At 37.8% G+C, this 24,581-nt stretch overlaps 1 protein-coding gene across 1 annotated transcript in view; it reads right to left on the reverse strand.

The window, feature by feature from the left end:
- XPO4 (exportin 4) overlaps positions 1-21,396 on the reverse strand; it is an 81,881-nt gene extending 60,485 nt beyond the window's left edge. The window contains exons 1-4 of the mRNA XM_081326283.1: positions 18,568-21,396; positions 4,813-4,918; positions 3,044-3,185; positions 513-651 (exon numbers count right to left, since the gene is read on the reverse strand). Coding sequence (XP_081182409.1) covers positions 513-651; positions 3,044-3,185; positions 4,813-4,918; positions 18,568-18,645 — 465 coding nt within the window. The 5' untranslated portion in view covers positions 18,646-21,396. The remainder of the gene's footprint in view (positions 1-512; positions 652-3,043; positions 3,186-4,812; positions 4,919-18,567) is intronic.
- Positions 21,397-24,581: the final 3,185 nt, after the last annotated feature.

Below are 24,581 nucleotides of genomic sequence, written 5' to 3' on the forward strand. Positions count from 1 at the left end.
ATTTGGCAGTTCAGTACTCAACATCTATCTGGGTATCTATCACTTAATAATTTGACTGGGGAGTCAAAAATATATGAGACTCGAAAACAACTTATGCTGTAATTAAGTGCCAAAGTTGAATCCGAACATACCGATACCACTGGTGCCAGAATAACAGAATGTAATTTTATTGCTCTCCTTCAATCGCTAAATATATTGTACAGCTGCCTATTCCTTTTTCCTTTTAATGGCAAACTTTCTCCTCTGAGCAGTTTAGGTCTGATCTTCTCATGGAGCCAAATGGGGAGTCTCTTTGATTTAATGCCTTTTTCCTCAACATCTTGCTTCCAACTGTGTTGCAAACTACAACTTGGGAACGCTCAATGGACACAGCAATTCCAACAGATTTGGAAGGCACAAGTATGGAGGGAGATTTAAGTCATTACAAGAAGTAAATAATTAATATATTGACAGAAATAAAATGTCCAGGAAGATGTAAAGAAAGATGTATGTTTTTAAACATAAGAACTTACCACTGTGGGATTGCCGCTGCTTATCAACTGGCTGACTTCATGAAAAATGCTCTTGCAGTCAATTGATTTGTCTAAAGACCCTCGTTTCACTATTACTGCTACTGCTAATAATATCTGTTCCCGCACATATTTCTGGAGACTGCAAAGTAAAATATAAAATATATTCAGCACTGATCAAGATGACCACGTTATTGTTTACAAAGCAAGAACACGCAAACTCTTCTTAGTTGTACTGCTTTTAGAAAGCAGGAATGACTGGGCTAATTGTGTACAAAATTCTTTTGTCTTCTGCTGCCTTGAGTTTGGTTATCTTGCATTGTTAGGATAATTAAATATAGTTTTTCTTATAAGCCAGGAAGAGGGAATCTCTGGCATGTGGATGGGATGTGGCCTGCCAGCCTTTTAATTTGGGCTTTAGCATCCTCACTGTCCTAGCATTTAATTTTTTTCTGAGTGGAGGCAAACAATTCCCCTTGCAGGCAGAATTTATGGAAATAGGAAAACCCCATCTTCTGACATCTTTGAGCAGATTCCTGTTCTGACCCAGAGGCTGGAGATAATTCTCATGAATGCAGAAAACGTAGTCTCTTAGTACTACATATTTAAGGGAAGGGTGGAACAACCGGTTCTTTCCTCCTCTGCAGAGAGGCTGAAGAGTGTCAGGGAGAGGCAATGGATGAATGTCAGACTGACATTTCCCAACCCCAAATGCCACCTGGTCCCCTAGGCATAGGAGGCTGTTTTTGGGCCAGATTCAGTTCATATCCTGCAGCATCCCCTGTGTTACATCTCCAACAGTAATTTATACAGTTCATGTTCAAGGCACCGTTTGTACTTTTATTTATTAAATTGTTATACAGTGACTATGGAAATCTCATGGCTGTTTACAACCGTTTTATCTGGCTGAATTAAATTCTAGAATGGTTACACCTGTTCATTTGAATCAGGAAGCAGATTCAGTCCTAATGTTAGCTATTTTGCTTATTGGCTTTCAAATGTATTTTTAGGCTTAGTGAATTGTTTTTAATGTTTTTATTCATAGCAGTTATAGCTGAAACTGCAATCTGTCATCAGGAGCAGGGTTTTCGCTTTCTGGAGTTCATTAAAATAGTTAACAAACATTTTCTTGGAAGATTAATCGTATTTATTGAAATAAAAAATGGAATTTGATTATAACAATTTAGCATCTGGATATGTTTATTTTAGCACCCAATTTATTTTCAAAGTTTGTTAAGACAGAGCTTTCTTGATCCTTTTGCTTACTAACCGCTGAAATGCAGGGGAAGCAGCTATCTGTTTTCCTGATAAAGGAAAAACATGCAACTGTTCAGTACTTATAATATTTTGCAAATTGCCATCTTCCTTCTCAGGCTCTGAGAAACCTATTACGATATCTATGAGATGAAGAGGCATACGTTAATTAATCATATTTTATGTAAGACTAAGATGACAATATTACTTAAAGACAAGGACCTTACTCATATTTTTTTACTTCCCTCCTTTAAGCTGCTCTTGTGCGTCATTCAAAGCTTCACTGGAACACAGAACAACCCTCTCAACTTGTATCTATACTGGAGAATGCTTCAACTGAATTTGGGCAATCTCTCCTTTCATGCAATATCCCTCATTGTTCAGACAGTTCTAAGTCAATGGATGGGCTTCTACAGAGGAATCAATGAACACCAAAATCACAATAAGCAAAACCTCCAGGAGGATACGACTGTCCTGTTACTTTTAGATTGCCCCTACCAAGTGTGAAAACATCCCTTCTAATTTACACCAACTTCTAGAAAGAATCTCAGATGTCCCAAACAACTAACAACAACTACTAACATCTAAGTGAACATAAGTTCTTTTATATCACATACCAGAGGTCTCAAACCTATCCAGCCTCGCGGACCGGAGGGAAGGAGAGCAGCTTCAAAATTGGTGGGTGGGTGTGCATGCACACGGGGCCATGCACACTGGCACGGCACTAGCAGCCCCATTCGCGCATGCAGCATTTGCTGGCACCATGAGCATGCACGAACAGCCCCCCATGATGGGTAGCGGCCCATTCGCACATGCATAAATGGGCTGCAGACACACACCCCGCGCTAGCATCCCCGCTTGTGCCCATACACAAATGGGGCCACAGGCACTAGTGCAAGTGGGGGGGAATACACGCCCAGGTGTGCACGCACCGGCCAGCCATTTCTGCAGGCTGCTGGCCAAGAGCCCGCAGCCCCGGCCGCAGCCCATAGGTTGGGGACCACTGACGTACACCAAGTGCTCTGTATTCCAATTAATATTGTCTCTGGAATCATCCTAGAATGTCTCTCCATTACTTTTGACATGTTTTTAACTGGAAATCTCAGGGACAGAAACTTCCCCTTGTATGCAGCACTGACTCCACCAGTAAATTATGTTTTCTTTGGCCATGAAAACAGAAGCCAATTCATTATGTGGATTTTATTTATCTGAATCGGGAAGCATATAATGTTCTTATTCAGGACACTTTATAAATGTTTTATATCATGCTCTGTACTTACTTTGGCCTTTGTAAGACATACGTTAAAAGGAATGTTCGTAGTGATTCTATACTGCTTTTTTCCAACAGAATCCATTCTCGTACAACTGCTTCCATTATCGCTGTGGCAGCTTGAAAAAGGACATAGTCCACTTTACTAGTTTCTGTTAAAGAAATGCAGGTTTATAAACTCATAATCCATAGACAAAAGCTTGAAATACATAACTGTAGAATACCTGTAAAAGTGTTATTTTTATTTATGTCCAAAATTATAGGCCAGATTTTAGGACTCTTTCTAAAGGGTTCATAGCAATTATAACCTCGTCTTTTACAATGCTCAAACATTTCTATATATATTTTGCAGCAGATATAAAAACAATATAAAAATACATAAATCGACAGCAGAAACAACAACTTGCTGAAGCACTAGCATCAGCAAGTTAAAATTAGAAGTAAGTAAATATTAGGCATCAATAAATGTTAAACCCAAAGCAATTTTTAAAGGGAATGGTCAACATCAATGCAAAAAGCAGACACTTTTAGAGACAATTCTCCCAGTGAAACTCCAGTGGTGACAATATTCCATAATATTTTGCTGTCCTCCAATTCAGTGTATTAAAACCACCCAAGCCACAATCATATACCCAGCCATTAAAAGATGATTCTGTTGTACACAACTCCTGCAGTCAGCAAGAAAACACAAAACAGAGGTCTGAAATCAGAAGATTCTATTCTAATAGTCTATATGCTTTTCCTGAAAAGCAGGTACACCATTGTCTTTATCTATCTTCCCATTAACATTTTTCTATTATTAGTATTTCTGGATGTTTTTGTAATACCTTTCCCAGACATTTCTATTTCGTAACCACACTGTTTCAATTAAAACATCAAATATAGCACTTCTATAAATATTCATTTAATGACTGGCAAGTTCATTGCTAATTGAAGCGATCATTAAGTGAAACATCACATAACTACACCTGACTCAATGATGTCAGTTTCACTGCCATTGTTAAGCAAATCATCTATAGCTATTAAATACAATGTCACATGATTGTGACATGCTACTTACTACCTGTTGGCTTTCCCACTGGTTTTGCTTGTCCGAAGCCAGCTGTGAGGTCAGAAATGGAAATCATGTGACCTCAGGATGACATCATATACGAGCGCCAGTTGCAAAGTGCATAAATCGTGATCATGTGATTTACAAGGACCTCGCAATGGCAGTAAATTCAAGGACACATTGTAAATCTACTTTTTTCCAGTGCTGTTGTAAGTTCAAATGGTCGCTGAATGTGACTGCTGTTAACTGATGACTTCCTTTATTCTGTTAAACTTTATTTGGATATTTATTAAGTTTTCCTTATTAGCTTTAATTTCTTAAACATGTACTATCTCTCCAGTTTGGTTTTGTGATGATCTTTTAAATACTGCAAAACACTTTGTGTTTGATTCATGGAAAAGAAGGCAAGCAATATTTTAAATCACGGTAGCTGCCACAGAAAAGTATAAATTAACTGTCATAACTCTTAATATGGTGTAAGGTTACAGTTTCTGGAATCAGCTGTATTTGTACATTTGAATCAAACATCTTAGCCAGATTTATATAAAACCAAGACTTACTAAGATCAATAAGGGTTATTTTCAAGTTAACAATGCTTAATATGTGAATCTCTAAATCCACATCGACACTGTTAGAAAAAACAGCATTTCACACATATATCCTTAGCCTGTTTTACAAAGTTATATGGTTATGAATTAATGGTACACCGACTGGAACATAGAACTTACCTAAAATATGTTTGCAAACTGCAAACGGCGATTTTGATTTTCTAAACGATAAAAAAATGTGTTCGGCGTGCTGACGTTGTTCGTTATTGACCATGGAGGGTGGTGCCTACAGAGAAAACAAAGTCTCTTTCTAACAATGGAATACAGAAAGTTGCCATTTCTTATTCAAGCATATATCACAATAAAAAGCTTTTACTTTAATCTATGAAAAAATACTCCAAATTAAGGTAGTAATAAGGGAGTACTAATAATAAAGTAGCAACTAATTAATAAATCAGATGAAAGTTCATCACTTAACTAGTCCATTAAAGTATTCTATTCCAACCTGTTAATCCAATCCAATGCAGCCTGTACTATGTAACTAGTATCATTCGGTATGACAGTATAACAAGACAACTATATTTGGCTTTCAAACTCTGGAGGACAGCAAGTTCACAATAAGGAAATAAATACAGAAATAGTAATTCTTAGCTAGATGAAAATCTAGCACTTATGTGGATTTTTGCAGATCAGATTATATTGATTTGTATAGCCATCTGTTTTGCAAATGTGACTTTGGAAGGTGAACAAAGGGTTAAAACCAAGAAACAATCAAAAGAAAATAATAATGTCCAAAGAGTAAAGAACAACAATCCTAGAAATGGTGATATAAACTAACAGTAATAAGACTATATAATGTAATTCTATGATGTGATTTTCAATAATACCCTGAAGATGTGTTCAAATGAACAATTTAATTGCATTCATCAAATCAACATTGCTGCTTTTCTCCTGGGTGGATGCTGTCCCAATGGGTAGATCTTCTCAGAAATTCCCTCTAGCAGAGCCATGTAGAGAATTCTGGGGCTTGATGGGTACCCATACTAGGAAAAAATATTCTGATATTTTTTTTCAATACTTCACAGAAAAAGTAATGAAATGCCAATTTAAAAGTGGAAAAAAAGCTCTTTCTAACTCCAATATTATGTATGTATCATCTTACTTGTAAGGAATGTTGGATTGTATGGATGTATTTGTTATATTATGACATATTAATTTATTAAGGCAACATGGGTACAGTGTGATCATTATTATGGTTGTATTATTTTATCTTCAATGTTTTTGTATTAGCATCTAACAAATCCAATGAGCAACCAAATAAGATATACCAATAAATCATCATTCTACAAATAAACATTCTTATCAATAATGTGCAAATAATTCCGATTAAGATAATCTTTACTGTCATTTTCCTGTATACACAATGACACACATTAAAATTAACTTCATTTATATAAAAATGCTGGAAAGGGTAGCTCTACTTATGAGGAAGAAACTGAAAGTTAGAAACCTGAATTTTCAGACATTGTAGTGTAGTAGTTTGTTGCCCTCTAGTGCAGTTCCAGCATATTTCTTATCAAAACAATAGCAATATGTAATATGTTTACTTTCTCTAATAAATCATTCCAAAATGTGACTGTATTATTTATTTTGATTATTTAAAATATTTCTAGGCTACCCAAGAAAGTCCTTTCATTTTATACATGAGAATTAATTGGGGTTGGAGTATTGTTGCTGTTTTCTTCCAGGAAACTTTAAAAAAAATCTTAATCCATAACTGGTGGCATTTTATCCTGCCTTGCTAACAGAAATCTCACAGGACAATGGTGGTTTCTTGCAAACAGAACTGGTTCAGAAAAAAGCAAGATTGCTTATATTGAGCTTGATTAATTAGAATCACTAAAAAGATGAAGTCTCCTTTGAGTTGTAGTCAACTTTTGGCAATGTCATACATGCAGTTTTAGCATGGATGTTGTTTGCCACTGCCTTCTTCCAGGATGTTTAGCCTATAGTCCTGTGGTTTCAAGTGGTCCCCCAACCAAACATGGCCAACATAGTTTAGCTTCTAAAATTAAGAGACAGCTGGGGAGGTACTGCCATCTGTTGGCATGAAATTAAAGTTGAGTTGTAATGTAAGTTACATTGAGGCCAACTCACTACTAAGATCAAAATACTTTTCCAAAACACTAGAATAACTACAAAGTCCAGAAAAAACTTGCATAAATAAATGGTAGAGAGAGTCTGATGAATCGCACAAGTTAAGATATATTCCATAACTATAGGACTCTTATGAAAAGGGCCCATATCTATCTCTCACTTATCCAGCCAACATCTTCCTCTCACACATATTATTTCATAGAATATGTACATGACATTGACATTTTCACAGCACAACCCATGTAAAGAAATGCCTGTGAAGGTACAATTTTTAATCTTTCTCCTTAAAATAGCCATCCACTGTTCTAACTACTCAGAGTTCTATCAAATTCTTTCATATGAGCCTATGATGAAGGCAATGGATCCATAGTTCTATCAGGATAGAAGATCCACATGTAATTTAACAAGTACAAGTGTTCCTCGTTTAACAGCCACTCACTCAGTGACCATTTAAACTTGTGATAGTGCTTGAACAAGTGGTAGTTATGGCCTCGTAGGAGATGAACAGGCTGAGCCTAAGGGTGGGATTCAACACATCATTAGTTTAGAGTTGCTGCTTTCCCACAAGTGACCTAAGTCCAGCTCCTTATGAATTCCGTTTACCCTTATCTAGTACCAATTTGGCTTGACCATTAGTAATCAGATTCTTGTGTATAAGCTGCATGTACTTACCGTTTAGTGCTTTGAACTCAATTTCTGTTCCTGCTTTCTTTCACCTAACATACCAGTCCTCAAAGTTCTGGCCAGTGCAGAATCACTACAGTCACACAATCATGCTCTAAGCACTTGGCAACTGTCCCAGATTTCCAACTGTTGCAGTGTCCCATGGTCATGTGATTGTGATTCACGATGTTCCGTGTCAGTTTCCCGACACAAAATCAATGGGAAAAAGTTGGCAGAAAGTTGCAATCACATGAGGTTTTTCCTTAGAATGACCTACCTCCTCACTTAACAGTGGTAACTGGAGATCGCTGGAACTGTCATCACTAAGGGTCACATGACATTGTACTTTAAAACCGCACAGCTTATCAATAGAAATTGTGATCCCAATTACCAGAGAACTGCAGCTGAATAAAATCATAGCAAAGTACTGTGCAAATGCCCAAACTTAAGGGACTTGTGAGACTTTTGTAATATCTGTAATTTTACACACAAAGTGCATATTATAATCTTGCTAAAATATGTGTGCATTATCTTGTATAAGCAGTAGATACAAAACACACCCAAGAAACCATAAACAATTTGTATATATGAACGTATTACAAAGTGATGAAATTATCACTTTCTCTTGAGTGACACTCAAATCTAATTTCTTCTTCTAACTGCAAGACTTCAACAAGTTACACAATTTAACATACACATACTTCAAAGGAATTTACAGCCCTACTGAACGCCTGCAAATTAAATATTATTTGCTATTAAATTGCAGCACTATTAAATCACTTCGGCAACCAAAAAATATTTTGTTCTCCAAATCAGGTATATTGAAAGAATGAATATTTTCTTTAAAAAGCTGCAAGAATAAGAACGTACTGGAAAGATAAAGCAAGCTTGTTTTCATTAGCCGGAGAGATTACAAAAGATGGCTCGATGGCTTTTTTTAAGAGGACAAGTCAATAAAGGACAACTTATTCAAACACTCTACAATAAGAAGCAGAATGATACTTGAGATCAAACCCACACTTGACGAATTTATTACTTAGAAAACATCAGACAAAGAAGTTGTAACAGCAATATTTTTAATGACCATATTGAGCTTAGGAAAGGTTTGTCTAGACAAATTATCCCAGACCTGTGAATAATAGTACTACCATAATGTTACAAGGATTTATGAGAATTACCGATAGCTTGGGGAAAAACTGACAATAATACATTAATTTATAGTAATAAAAAGCCCAATCAGCTAAGCTTGTAAGCCGCCCTGAGTCTTCAGAGAAGGGCGGGATATAAATGGAATTAAAATAAATAAAATTTAAAAAAAAATAAAAATTTTATAACATACAGGAATGAGAGAAACACTAAAAATCGACTAACAAGACCATGCTTAAGGAATTTATATTGCTCTGGATAAGCAATTTCACAGCTAAGAATAGTTGTACACACAGGAATGGCCTCCACCAAGAGAACATGGTAATTCCTTTCCCTTCTGTGTAAGAGATGGGGGGAGGGGGAGGGGAGAGAGAAGGAAAATGGAGGTCTGCAGGAAAATGAGGGGAAAGGAAGTCCCATTATGCAAATGATCACCCTTTCAAAACACAATTCATCATCTTCAAACACTACAACTCTAGGCAAAATCGTGGGTCCAAATATATCCTATTTTGATTACAAAATAAATTGTAACATTTGTGTTGGTCAACCAGGAGCATTAACTTTGTATCTCACGAGGGAAAAAAAGCTGTTTTGCTTACAAGTTCTCATTTCTGGAAATTTCTAGATGTCTAATTAAGACCTCAATAGCAATCCAGAGAGCTGCATAAACTTAATTTCTGTGCCAGTTCAGTGGACTTTTATTTTATTTTATTTCAAATAGATGAGTTCTCATTATAGTAAAAGTATTTTAGAAACTCCTCTCTTCTTTACATGGCTTGTTCTATGGTTTAGATTGTGAATTTAGTTTTCAAAGTAATGATTTTATCACGTATTCCTGAACTTGCACAAAGAAGGCATGGATTCTTTTTCCCTTCTGAGCAATATATATATTGATGTAATGATATGCAGAGCCTGAGATGCAAAGGCAAAAGGTCTTCTGAGGATTTGAGTTCACACTTGTGTACAACTCCTTCAAAAAACACTTGTCTTTTCTTTGTAGCTATGAAGAGCAGCTGTGTTACCTGCCACCTCAAGAAAAGATGTAATTGCTTTAAGGAATTGCAGGCAAGCGCTATAGGACCATTTCCAAGTGCTCCAAAACATCTTTTTGCCTTTGAATCATACTAAAAATGATTCAGTGTGACAGATTATATATTGTAAGTACTCCTTGCTTAATGATCATTCGTTCAACAACCATTCAAAGTAATGGTGCTGAACAAACAGTACTTACGCCGGACCTTCAAAGTTATGGTGATCAAAATCTGCACTTATCACTTTAGGAGTACTTCGATACCCTGCACCCTCACCCCCATCTCTCTCCATTTGGTAGCCCTGCACAAGGGAACTCGTCTGTGGCAGCCCTGGGGCTGGCTCAGAGTCTCCAGCAGTCTCGGTCTCCGCTCTGACTACTTTGCCCCAGGCCTCTATTGCAACCCCAGCACAGCTACCACTAAGGAGTGCCAACTCAAGCCATTTCAACCCAAGGCCAGTGGTGGGATTCAAATATGCGAACAACCGGTTCTCTGTGTGGATGCTGTTTCTGGGAAGTCCATTGTGGGCCTGGTCAACAAAAAAAGCTTTCTGAAGCATTGCAAGAACGATGCACACTTTTTGGAGAACAGCATGAGCGGCCTTGGGAGGAAAGTCTGGCATGGCCAACAGTTCCCTCACGCAGGGCCATGCCACGCACACCTCATCAGCAGTGAAAGATTGCAAAATTTAGCTGGGCGGAGCAGGGCAGGACTGGCAGAGTGCAAGGTGGGGGAGTGGTTGGGCTTTATGCTGTGGCACTGGGTTGCTGGCTGTGGCACGGGGCAATATAGCAACAGTGCTGGTGCTGAAATAGAGGCTTGGGAGGAAATGGCAGCTTATTGAAACTACAAAGGCACCAGGCCTCTGTTTCAGCCCCACTGCAAGGAGTGCTGCTGTTTGGCAGGCCAAAAAGGGCAGAGACAAGGAGGGATAGGTGGGGGTGGTTTCAAGAGCAGGAAGAGAAGAGTTCCTTACCTTACTGAAGCTCAAGACTGGGAGGAACAAACCGGGAATGGCTTGGATCAGGATAGATCTTTGCCCAGTGGGATTCAGTTAATGACAACAATGGGGATTGCCGTGACTAAATGAAGTCACATAATGTTGCACTTTGACAGCACTGTTTAATTCCAGTCCCAATTACTTGTAATTGCTATTTAGAAAATATGAATGTTGCTTGTCTCCTGTTAAATGACCTTAACTCTTTCCAGTGCATTCTAAGTTGGCTTTCTTAGTATAAAATAAATTTAATGTCAACCAATGAACACACAAAAATCTCAATATATTGCCATGTATATGAGAAGAGAGAGACAAGACAGACACAATGGTTAAAAACAGCAAAAAGGTTGTTGTTCCAATGAGCTTGGAATGTAAAATAAGGAACTGGCAGTCATTTGAAAAGAAGCACAGGCAGTGTAAATAGGGATTTAATAACTGAAATATGCATGCTACTCTTTATTACAGGTGTGGTCGCTGTAAGCCAGATTTTCTCAACCTACTCCTTTCCAGATTTGTTAAGAATACAACTCTCAAAATTTTTATCCAGAATGGCACGCAAGAGGAAGTAAAAAGCTTTGCAGATGGTTAATGAAAAAGCAGGATTTTGAACAGAGATTTGAAAGAAGAGAAATAGCATCTTAGAGATGTTGAGAAAATACAGGAAGATAATCTTCTGAAAAAGCAGGAAGCCTTTGAACTAAAGAGGGAAGTGAAAGTCACAAGAAAGGATGTGTTGGAATGTAAGAATTCAGAGACAGAAAAATACAAGTTCTCTGAAGTTTTTGAAAATCAGAACAATACGCCAAATACAAAACCAGTTGAAAATATATGCTCTCCTAAGGACGCGGTGGCTCAGTGGGTTAGGACGCTGAGCTTGTCGATCAGATGGTCGGCAGTTTGGCAGGTCGAATCCCGAGTGCCGTGTAAAAGAGTGAGCGTCTGTTACTCGTCCCAGCTTCTGCCAACCTAGCAGTTCGAAAGCACGTAAAAATGCAAGTAGAAAAATAGGGACCACTATGGTGGGAAGGTAACAGCGTTCCGTGCGCCTTTGGCGTCTAGTCATGCCGGCCACATGACCATGGAGACGTCCTCGGACAAGCGCTGGCTCTTCGGCTTTGAAATGGAGATGAGCACCGGCCCCTAGAGTCGGAAATGACTAGCACGCATGTGCGGGGGAACCTACCTTTACCTTTTTACGGGTAAATAATTAAGGGTAAATAATTATAAATCACTGATTTAGAAAGTCAGAGACAGGGAGGATAGAAAACTAACATAACAATATTTGTACATAGAAGATAAATTTTACTTTAGTTGTGTAGCTGATGGCTAATGCTACCAGCAACACAAGGCTCTTTCAAAAAGAATCCAGGGACAAGGTCTGTAGCTGAAGAAAATAGACATTTTTTACACAATTATATCCAAAAGCAGAATTTATTGATATTACATTCTTAACAGACACTTTCAAAATACCTCAATAATTCTAATCTCTATTGCATTTTGTTTTTTAAAATATTTAGGAACAGAACTAAAGGGAAACAAAAGAAAAAGGAAAGAGAAAAGAGAAAAGACAATTTACAAATGGTAAGAATAAGAATCTACAAAAAAAGAAAAAAATACTTGCTTTTATTACTCTGTACGTAATACTGAATTAAGACAGTATCTAAAGATAGCGTCTCAGTTTGGCAGTTTAAAAAAATAGTCAATAACAAAAATAAGAATAACCCATCAAAATCACAATTGACAAGAATATCTAGCTAATCTCAAACAGTTTGTGAAGAATTTGGTGTTTTAAGCTCTTGAGAAACCCCACAATTAAATATTACAGAAATCTATGTGCAGAATAACCCATTTCAATATTGAATATTGAAAGCTGTAGTACTTGTTAAAATACAAAAATATTGGAGTCAGTTATTAAATTCACATACTGCACTAAACCACGATTTTGCTTAAGGCATGCTTATTGTATAAGTCATAATTGACTGGGTTTGTACAACACACTAAGCCAAAGGCAAACAAATTATATGATGGCTTACTAGTAAATTGGGTGAGCCAGGTCAATGTGTTAAGTGTTTATTTTCAGGCAAATGTACGTTTTTTGCTAGGACAGAATGTCTTTATTCATGAAGGGCTATGGGATTAAAAATGTATTTATATGTTGAATTTAGCATGGAAAACTAAAATTATTTTTTCTATGGTGTCAGAAAACCCTTAGATGTTGTGGTTTCTTTACAATAACTCTATTCGCTCAAAAAAAAACCCAAATCAATTTAATTAGATTAGCGATTTTATGTTTGCAGTCCTCATTTATCCAGATTTTCATTCCAGATGCCTTAATAGCCACATGCTCCTTCACAGGAAACTTCTTCAATCTGATGTGCTCCAGATGCATTACAGGAAAATAGAAAGTTTTAGAAAGCTGCTTTAGAGAATATTCTATAATAATGAAAGTACTATATACTTTTACAGAGTCTTTCATACCCTTTCCTCATACAAGTATTGGCAAAGGCAACAATTCTATAACTAACTCTTTGTTCAAAATATTTACAGGCAACTTTCAGAGTAAAGCCCATGCCAAGATCATCAGTCATGGCACAGAATACATTAAGATATTATGAACACATAAGAATACAGTATTGTATAAAAGCTTAAGGTTTGATCCCTACTTAGTCACACTGAGAATATACTTAGTGAAATCAGTGGGACTTAGGCTGGTCATGACTAGCAAATCTCAGCAATTTTAATAGCTCTATTTGCAAAAATTATGGGATTTGAAAGTCAATCATTTAGAAACCACAAATTTTAGGGATGCCTGATCTCCTGCCAGAAATGTTAGACAGTATTTAGAATCTGTACATGATTATCATGAATTACCTCCTATTCTTCAAAATTATTTTCAGAACAGAACTTTCTCACTGGTAAAACGTCTTTTTGCTTTACTGCACAGTAGTCCTCAACTTACGACCACAACTAAGCACAAAAATTCTATTGTTAAGCAAGACATTTGTTAAGCGAGGTTTGCCCCATTTTATGACCTTTCTTGCCACGGATGTTAAGTGAATAACTGCAGGTAAATTAAGTAATTAAGTTAATAACACGGTTGTTAAGTGAATCTGGTTTCCCCATTGATGTGCTTGTCAAAAAGTTGCAAAAGGTGATTACATGATCCTGGGACACTGCAACCGTCATAAATATGAGTCAGTTGCCAAGCTTCTGAATTCTGATCATGTGACCATGGAGATGCTGCAAACGATTGTAAGTGTGAAAACTGGCCACTGGTATAAGTAACTTTTTTCAGTGCCCTTGTAACTAAACACTCACTAAATGAACTGTTGTAAGTCAAGGGCTATTTGTACTGTACTGTACTGTGTTCTAGATTTACAAGCAGATGGCAGCACATACTAATATGCAGACATCTCTTGATTCATAAAGTTGCTGCAGGGTAAAACTATGTACATCAGTTACTGCATCTTGCTTTCTCTGATAGTCTGCTGAGCTTAATTACACTAAAAAGAAAAAAAAGGTTAATTAACTGACGTTCTTACAAAATATATCCAAGTATTACATACTGAACTAAAATCCTCCCCGCCCCCAACCACCACCGTTTCTAAGCAATTTAAAGACGTGAAACATCAAAGTCTGCTCTCATTGGTATCACTGGCATTTTAGTTGTTCAAACTGCTATAGGAAAGCTGCATTTTTAGGGATAGCAACTGGGTAGAACAGGGAGCTAAACATAGTCCTCAACGTACGACCACAACTGAACGCAAAATTTCTGTTGCTAAGCGAGACAACTGTTAAGTAAATTTTGCCCCATTTATGACCTTTCTTGTCACAGTTGTTAAGTGAATCACTGCAGTTATTAAGTTAGTAACATGGTTGTTAAGTTAACATGGCTTCCCCAGTGACAATGTTTGCTAAAAGGTTGAAAAAGGGGATCACATGACCCCAGGACACTGCAACCATCATCAATATAAACCATCATCAATATGAACCAGTTGCCAAGCATCCAAATTTTGACCACATGGCTACGGATATGCTGCAACAGTCATAAGTGAAAAATGGTCATATGTCACTGTTTTCATTGCTGTTGTAACTTTGAATGGTCACTAAATGAACTGTTGAGAGTTGAGGAATATATGTATGTATGTATGTATATTAAACAAATTTGGATTGCTAACAAAGAATTAAAGGGAGACTGATATAGCTATTTCATATATATATGAAAAGATGATAGATAGATAGATAGATAGATAGATAGATAGATAGATAGATAGATAGATAGATAGATAGATAGATAGTCAGTCCTGGGGAACTGAGAAAAAAATTTCATCAAGGTTTTTTTTTTACAGATTTGTACATTTCTAGCCTTCATACAGTTAGGTACAATATAGATATTTGCATTTACAGTAATCAAATATTTGCAATTCAAACAAATCTGATAAAAAAAATATTCTCACTTTAGTATACTTGGCTTAAAATTAGCAAAATGACAAATGAATGAAACTATGGGTATGTTCAAGATACAAGGAGGAGGTATATAATTTTTACATAGTTTGATCTATTAGACATGCGATTTGAAAATGCAGTCCTAAAAATGCTTACTCAGAATCAAACTTCACTGAGTTTATATGCTTGTAAGATTGTAGTCTAAGGTTGTAATGAGATTCTTATTTTGGGATTAAGCCTCCTGAATTAAAACCTGTGAGTATATAAACTTAAAAATCTATTTATCAAAAGTTCAAAAGTTGTGAATTTGGCTAATTCTCAACCACAAGGTCAACAATGAAGAATACTAAAAAATGTAATTCAGCATTATTTGGTAGGATCACATACTGTGTTCTTATTCAAGGAACACATTACAACTTCAGAATAGTGCAAAACAGTCTGAACATTAAAGTAGCTGGATAAAATTGGGATAATGTTATGCCAAATTATTTAGCACTCTTTAAAAAAATATTTTACCAATTCCAGTTTACAATTTATTTTAGCAGACTATTCACACCATTATTTTCATCATTACCATTAAGAATTTTTATCAACCCTCTTAAGATTTTTAGCACTAATACCATTTTGTGTAAAAGAATTACAGACCAAATTAAAGCCACATTACTGTAATTTATGACATTTGCAATTCCCTGACTAGATTCAAGTTTACTAAGGTAGGAGGCAATCTTAAAGTCTATCAAATAAGTTCATTTAGATATGTTATTCATGGTTTATCACTCTCTCAAGAGAGTTTGAAGATCTATAGATACTAAAAAAAACCAAGTTTGCATTGATTAGTAGAAGAAATCAGCATAAGTTAACTAAACGTATTTACAGTCAACCTAGAATTATAAATTATGAAATTGATTTTCATATATATACATATGTGTGTGTGTCTGTGTGTATGTATATGTGTATATATACTGCTCAAAAAAATAAAGGGAACACTTAAACAACACAATGTACTGTATTTAATAGTAGGATGTCTTATCTTGTGTTCCCTTTATTTTTTTTGAGCAGTATATAAAGGTAAAGGTTCCCCCGCACATGCGTGCTAGTCGTTTCCAACTCTAGGGGCCGGTGCTCATCTCCGTTTCAAAGCCGAAGAGCCAGCGCTTGTCCGAGGACGTCTCCGTAGTCATGTGGCCAGCATGACTGGACACCAAAGGCGCATGGAACGCTGTTACCTTCCCACCGTAGTGGTCCCTATTTTTCTACTTGCATTTTTACGTGCTTTCGAACTGCTAGGTTGGCAGAAGCTGGGACGAGTAACAGGCGCTCACTCTTTTATGCGGCACTCAAGATTCGACCCACCAAACTGCCGACCTTCTGATCGACAGGCTCAGCGTCCTAACCCACTGAGCCACCGCGTCCCTGTTTGTGTGTGTGTGTGTGTGTGTGTGTGTGTATGTGTGTGTGTATATGAGATGAAGATAGTTTTGGTTGAAATATTAGAGGTGTTAAGCTATTGAAAATGTTTATACTTGTCTTGTTGAAGGGGAAGTTATTTTTTTCTATATTTCTTTTCTTTTTTATATATTTCTCCTTTTTGCAATTTCTATTTTTTTGTTGTTTATATTTTCTTACTTTCTGTTAGTTTATTTTTGTAATTTTAAATTTCAATAAAATTGTTATAAAAATGTATTCACAATCAAGTATACACTATAATAAGTATATCATCTGGCACACATCTAGTGGCAACCAGGGTTGCACCTTTTGCATTAGCAAGTCATGCTTTGTACTTCAAAATTGTTCAAGCTTAGCAACAAAAAGATAAGTTGAACTCTTGGCTCAGGTAGTTTTTAAAGACTTCTTAAAAACCAAGTTAGATGTTCAGGGATCTCATATGGTACAGTACTAGACTACATCATCTTAGAATTATTATTTATCTGAATGCTGTATCCTACCCTTTAATAAAACTTTGTACCACAGAGGGTGAGGGCTAGCTAGGAATCTTTTGTCCTGACTTTTTAATGTGCTAGGAGCGTTATTTGCATTGCATGTCGGGTTATTCAGCTAAACTGTAAAGCAGCTGCCATAATAGAGCCATTGATGTATATTTGATAACAAGAAACAGAGTTATATGAATAATCTCACTAACTAAAATGACATTGCTCCAGTCTACATTAGTAAGTCAAATTTCAGTGTTCAAAGTCCCATTCTACTATTTTTTTAAAAATTCAAAACAACAGCATTTTCCCACAGGAAAGATTCTTATAATTAATTTCAAAATATTATTTCCATCTGTATTCTTAATCTGTTTATATCATCAGTCTGTCTGTCTGATATTTCCAAAAAGCACTCTGATAGCCTAGCACACCAAAACATTATTAAGGAGAAAAATAAAATATATAAAGCATAATTCTGAACTCAAGAAAAGAAAGCTGATGTAATAAATCTAGATATAAAACTATCCTGATTGTAGCTTGTTTCTTTTTTGCATGGAGTTATTATAGAAAATGTTCATTATTTACTGCCTGGGAAGTAGAGCAGATTATAATCCATTTACTCAGTAAGTCTATACACATTCCATACATTGGTACAGCAAAAGCCACTAATCTAGAAGATTACTGATATTCTTTGCTCTTTGAGAACAGTTTTGAATTTTCCGTTTTAATGTATTTAATTCATGAGAGAGAACAAATATAAAGTTATTTTAGTTTAATCACAAGTAGCATTTTGGAGCATGAGTTTCTAGCCTTGAAGAAAATCTCCATAAAAGAAAAGGTTCTGCTATTGAAACTTGGTTCTTTTACATATCCATCCACCACTGAGAAAGAAAAAAGCAAACTGAACAACCATTTCAGTAGCACAGTGTAATAATATATGAGAAAAAGAAAAGAAAAAGGCAATACACTACATGCAGTGTTGGTAAAACGGCTCTGTATTAGAAGCTGATATTAAAACACTCTTATCAGAAGACATGAAAAATGGTATTAAAAGGGAAGGGGGAGGGGAGAACCAGGATAGAAACTGGGAAGTGGGGAAACCACTCCCGATTCCAAATTTGAGCACGTGGATGTCGAAGTGAAAAGCAAAGGATTATGTTGGGATATGATGGTATCAATGAATGGAATCCAAGCCTCACACAACATTAAAGAGGTGATGGAAAGCGACAGGGACAAAAGCGAAGGGTGGCCAGCACCGTGATTCTGCCCGCCTTTGCCCGCCTGGGGTCAAAGAGGCTCATGCTGGAGGAAAGATGCACGGGGCTTCCGATAAGAAGGAATGGGAGAGGAAGACCCGTCCTGTTGCAAAGTTTCTAGGGCACGAAAGGCCATGCCACCTCCCGGGGTTATCCGAGGATGCTTCCCTAGAGGAGTCCAAAGACAGTCATCCCCGGGGAAGGGGCACTCACAGGGCTTCCCTTAAGGACAGAGGTCGGCTTTTTCCACCCCACCATCCGCTCCGCCCCCGGCCGATCTGTCGACCTTCCGACCCACGCGGCTCCCTCACCATCAGCACTTTGGCCGCGCTCTCCAGCTGAGCGATCACTTCGGAGGCTCCCCCCGCCGCCGCGGCCGCCGCCATCATCGTCTCTCTTCAATGACGCGCCATGCAATGCATTCTGGGACGAGGCGGCCGACCAGCCAATCCGGGATCCCGGAGAGCAGAGGGGGCCCGGAGGGAGCGCTGGAGCGGGGAGGTCGTGCCGGCCCGGCGGAGCGGTCGTGAGGCGCTCCCCGCCGGCTGCGGGGGTGGCGGAAGCAGCGGGTCGTCTCTTGAAATGGCTTCGGGGAAAATGGCGAGAGAGCAGTTCCGCCGGGTTGGGGCGGAGAGGGGGGGGTGCGGGCATGCGGCTCGACCCTTTCCCCACCCCTCGCGGTCGTAAAGCCAAAGGGGCTGAGGTGGTGACGGCTTGGAGCGGGTTGTCGGAAGTCTAAACACTCCCCGAAAGAGGACGCCAACATCCACCAGCTCCCAATAACTCGAGATTTAAGCCCTTCGCCAGCTAAACTGCGAGAAACGCCGGTGGATCTGGGACCGGTTCTTTCCATTCTTAGCCCCGTATAACTCCAGTCCACTGCCAGCCATAAAGGATTCGAGGGAGGGTCACCCAGGTCAAAGGATTTGTTCTCCAAGCAAGTTGGAAGCAATCCATGTACGAGGTTTTTGTGCATTTGCGTTTTGTGGATTCTCCCAAAAAACACAATGTACAGCTAAGGCAATACTTGTTAGTTACTTCTTCCCAGTTCCTTATTTATAGAAATTTTGAAAGACAACAGAAAAGTGATTTGAATTTTTGCAGAATACTACATGATGTGGAATTTATATAATTCTGTGTCCAAAATGGAACCAACCACAGTTATGGAACCAACCATAAGTATCTCCATTAGGATGGCCTTCTGTTCTTTTAAATCTGTATAGTAAGAATTGTGTAAGAACATGTAATGCATGATAATATCGCATAGCCAGCTTAAATATCAGATGTTGCAGCTCACAGTGTGGAGATTCTTACGGTGCATCATACTTGTCTACCAAATACACTTCATCTGGCCCAAGGTTTTTTGTACTTGAGTAGCACCATCAACCCTGAGACACCAAGGCAATATTGAAAACAAAATAAAGCAAGTACTGTAAGTAAATATTGATCCTTTCTTCGCTGACAAGGCATATACTGCAATAAATTATTTCCCAAGACACAAAGGCTCAGGTAAGCAGTCATTTAACAAAACCACAATGCTATTATGAAAGAATTCACATCACTGCTGTGTCAAATGCTAACTCTATTCATAGTATGGTCATTGTTTAATTTCTTCTGCCTTTTTCTCCCACCTATTCTACGGTATGTGAAGAGCTAGAAATGAATGTTTTTGGGGTAGAGATATTGTATCCATCCATTCCTTGTTTTAATAACAAACTGATTTAGTATAATACAAGGTTGTTTATTTTTTTACTAGGTGAAGACTATATAATCTGTGCACTTCAGAATATCTTTTGACCATTTAACTCATTCACCTGCATCATGTCTAGCATATTCTGAATATGATCTCATCTGGACCAAAGGTTTAAGCATTAAAGTGCAGTTACAGCATTCTTGATCTATTATGATTAAATTATGTACACAGTATTGTTTTTTCTTTGAGGAGCTTTCAACTCAAGCCCAATCTGCACTCATCTTCACTTCTTTCATCCTCAAAATGCAGAAAACTCTGCAGAACCCTCTGAGTCACCCAGTATCCATTTTTAGTTGACCAATAGGGGAATGCAAAGAAGTCATTACTGTAGTAGCTCCCCTATCACAGCCCTCACTGCTCCCTCTTAACATTTTCAATTCATTGTGAATCTGATCCTTTGGTCATGTCTCAGAAAGGGGAGGGGAGAGACAGCAATTGCATTAAGGCCATGGTGGCGAACCTATTGCACACGTGTCACGGGTGGCACGCAGAGCCCTCTCTGTGGGCACACGCACTGTTGCCCCAGTCCTAGGCCTTCAGCTGGGTTTTATAAAACCTTTTCACTTTAGGCCTCCGCCGCCATGTGCAAAAAAAAAAGGTTCAATCAATCAATCAATTTCAACTTCTTGTGGGGAAAAAAAAGATCTTGCAAAGTTGAAATTGATTGATTGAACTTTTTAGTCCCACCCAGTCTGCCGTTACCACCGCAGCCATGCCCACCCAAATGGCCACACCCACCCAATGGGCCACGCCCACCTGGCATCCGATGATACATAAGTGGGTTTTGGGTTGCAGTTTGGGCACTCGGTCTCTAAAAGGTTTGCCATCACTGCATTAAGGAAAGGCTTTTTAGCTGCAGAGTTGCATTTCTTCCCTAATCTATAATCCTCGTCTACATTGTGAAGGTGACAGCACAAAGGCACTGGGCTTTTGCAACCATTTCCTTTTCCCACTGCCTTTCATCATGGTTGCACATTGTGACAGAAGTAGAGAAGAGAAAACATACATGTTAAATACATACAGATGATACCAGGGGCTGGAGATGGAGACAGGAGGAAAGCAAGAGTTCCTGTCAACTAGAAACAAACCACCCACAAGCTGCAGAAACACAAAAGGAGAAAAGTTTGCTGCAATCTCAGATAAACCAATAAAGAACCAGGGGGAAAAAATTGAATCTCTTGGATATTACCAATAATGTCTTGGAAGGGCAGAGGCTCAGATCTGATTCTGAGCCAGTGCAAAGAATGAATTGGAAATAGCTTTCTTCAGGATTACGGTTCCTGACCCAATTCCTACAGTATACCTAAATTAAAGTATTATTTGGATGGTTTGGTCTTAATGTTCTGTGTGAATCTACTCTGCCTTATAGATTATGTTCGCAATAAAATATTCATGATGTGCACTAATATGGGGCCCTGACTTTCTCTTACCTGTGTCCATTTTTAATCTTTCAATTCTGTCAAGCTTTTTACATCACTTTCAACTTTCTTTGCTAAAAAGCAATCTTCTGTACCTGGCTTAAAATTAAATATAAAGACCAAAATAATGACAATGGATACAGCAACCAGCCCTAGAATTGACAATAAAGATATCAAAGTGGTAGATAACTTCTACCTTTTAGGATCAACCAACACTAATAAAAGGACAAGCAGTCAAGAAATAATCACAGTATAGCACTTGAGAGGCCAACTGTGAAGGCCTTGGAAAAGATTCAGATGTTGTGATGTGTCTATACCTCCAAAATCAGAATTGTACGAGCAATTCTCTGTGACGTTATAGAAAGCAAAAGTTGGACTTTGAAGAAACAGGATAGAAAGAACTTTGAACTTTTGAACTATGGTATTGAAAAAGATAAAAGATTTCTCTTATCTCACCATAATCTTAGTTGCAGTTCTTCTTCCTGTTTCTCAAGGTTATTGCTTCCGCCTTTAAATATAATGATTATAATTGCCAATAATTTTTATTTCCAAGGAAGTCATGAGTCTATATGGAGTCCAGAGGCTTTCTTGGAAGTGAAAATCATGAATGAACCTTTATTGTCAAAGTACAACCATGTATACATTCAGATTGGCTGAGCCTCCCTTAATCATGTTTTTAATCATGTTAAAAACTAGCATTTTGTTTCACAGATGCTAATTTCCCATTTTGAAAATTAGTTAATTTTCTACACGAATCAGGTGCATAGAAAGCCTGGTAAGTGCCGAGGATGGACACAGAAACAATGACGATTTATGGTTTGATCATTAACCATAATTGAATAAAGTATAAGTGATTTGACATAAACCATAATGACTGGATTCACATACCACAGTTATTTAAACTAAATACACAAACTATTGTATACTATCCATAATAAAAAATAATATAAAAATGATCCCAACGTTATAATCTCACAAATTATTTCATAAGGAACTATTAACAGCATCATTGGACAAAGTGTTCTCTTTGTAGGTGCATCATTAATCTTCCGGACAGATTGTGCCTCAGCACTTGAAATAAGTCTTATGACTTATTTCCACTTAAATTATACTTGTCCATATGGTGGATATTTTATCTAGATATGTTTCATTAGTTCTTCACTAGATCATTAGGAATTACAGAGAAAAACTCCAAATGGCTTATTCTCAAATGTAATGAGAGTGACTTATGGATATGAGCAATGGAATAACATAAAAACACATAACAAACCAATGTACTGTGCTGCTTAAAAAAATCTCCCATATGCTGATGGGATCTATGCTGATAAAATTAATTTGAGAACAGAATTTGGAGTTTAGTAACTAGAATGTAGTGAAGCATTCAGTAACAACCAAATATGCAAAATTTGTGGAAAAAATGGGTAAATTCTATGTTAGGATCAGTAGAGAGCAGTTATGAATCCAATCTCGTCACTGTAAAGTTATGGTAATGATATCATTTCTTTGGATTATATGTATAATCAGTGCTGTTTTTGTAAAAAAAAAAAAAAAAGGTGCCGGAACTTATGCATATCATACAACCGCCTTGCCTACCCTACAAGGTTTACCTTTGTAATTGAAAAAAAAACCCTTCAAATTTTAGTGCATCTAAAAGACTAGGATTTTTGTTCAAGGTAAGTTAATACTATTAATGTTACCATGCACCGTGTGGCTTTAAATTACAAGAAGGCATTTTATTAAACATTTGGGACATTTACCACTGGCATATCCATTTAGTTTAATGAGTGGAAATGTCAGCTTTCTACGTGGAGTGAAATTGGCCCAATAAAACAAAATTTGGTTGCTTGTAAAAGATTGAATTATTTTTAAGAAGTTTACAAGGTGGAAAAATTTACATTTGGAGTTAAATATGGATATTGACTTGAAACAAATTAAAGCTGAAACTTTGTCAGTGAACAGATTACTTTTAATTTACCTTTAAGTTAAACCCAATTTAATAAATTTTGTTGTTGTTGTTAGTTGCGAAGTCGTGTCCGACCCATCGCGACCCCATGGACAATGTTCCTCCAGGCCTTCCTGTCCTCTACCATCTTCTGGAGTCCATTTAAGCTCACACCTACTGCTTCAGTGACTCCATCCAGCCACCTCATTCTCTGTCGTCCCCTTCTTCTATTGCCCTCAATCTTTCCCAGCATTAGGCGCTTCTCCAGTGAGTCCTTCCTTCTCATTAGGTGGCCAAAGTATTTGAGTTTTAGCTTCAGGATCTGGCCTTCTAAAGAGCAGTCAGGATTGATCTCCTCTAGGACTGACCGGTTTGATCGCCTTGCAGTCCAAGGGACTTGCAGGAGTCTTCTCCAGCACCATAGTTCAAAGGCCTCAATTCTTTGGCGCTCAGCCTTTCTTATGGTCCAGCTTTCACTGCCATACATTGCAACTGGGAAGACCATAGCCTTGACTATACGCACTTTTGTTGACAGGGTGATGTCTCTGCTTTTTAGTGTGCTGTCTAGATTTGCCATGGCTTTCCTCCCAAGGAGCAAGCGTCTTTTAATTTCTTGGCTACAGTCCCCATCTGCAGTGATCTTGGAGCCCAGGAAAATAAAATCTGTCACTACCTCCATTTCTTCCCCATCTATTTGCCAGGAATTGAGAGGGCCGGATGCCATGATCTTGGTTTTCTTAATGTTTAGTTTCAACCCAAGTTTTGCACTCTCCTTCTTCACTCGCAACAAGAGGCTCTTTAGTTCCTCTTCACTTTCTGCCATTAGAGTGGTATCATCTGCATATCTTAGGTTGTTGATGTTTCTTCCGGCAATCTTAATTCCAACTTTCTGATTCATCTAGCCCTGCCTTTCTCATGATGTGCTCTGCATACTGTATAGGTTAAATAGGCAAGGCGACAGTATACAGCCTTGCCGGACTCCTTTCCCAATTTTTAACCAATCAGTGGTTCCGTGTCCAGTTCTCACTGTTGCTTCTTGGCCCGCATATAGGTTTCTCAAGAGACAAATAAGATGGTCTGGTATGCCCATCTCTTTAAGGACTTGACACAGTTTGTTATGATCCACACAATTAAAGGCTTTAGCATAGTCAATGAAGCAGAAGTAGATGTTTTTCTGGAACTCTCTAGCTTTCTCCATGATCCAGCGTATGT

This window comes from Vipera berus (assembly GCF_964194415.1).
Source record: "Vipera berus genome assembly, chromosome: 4".
Lineage (NCBI taxonomy): Eukaryota > Metazoa > Chordata > Lepidosauria > Squamata > Viperidae > Vipera > Vipera berus.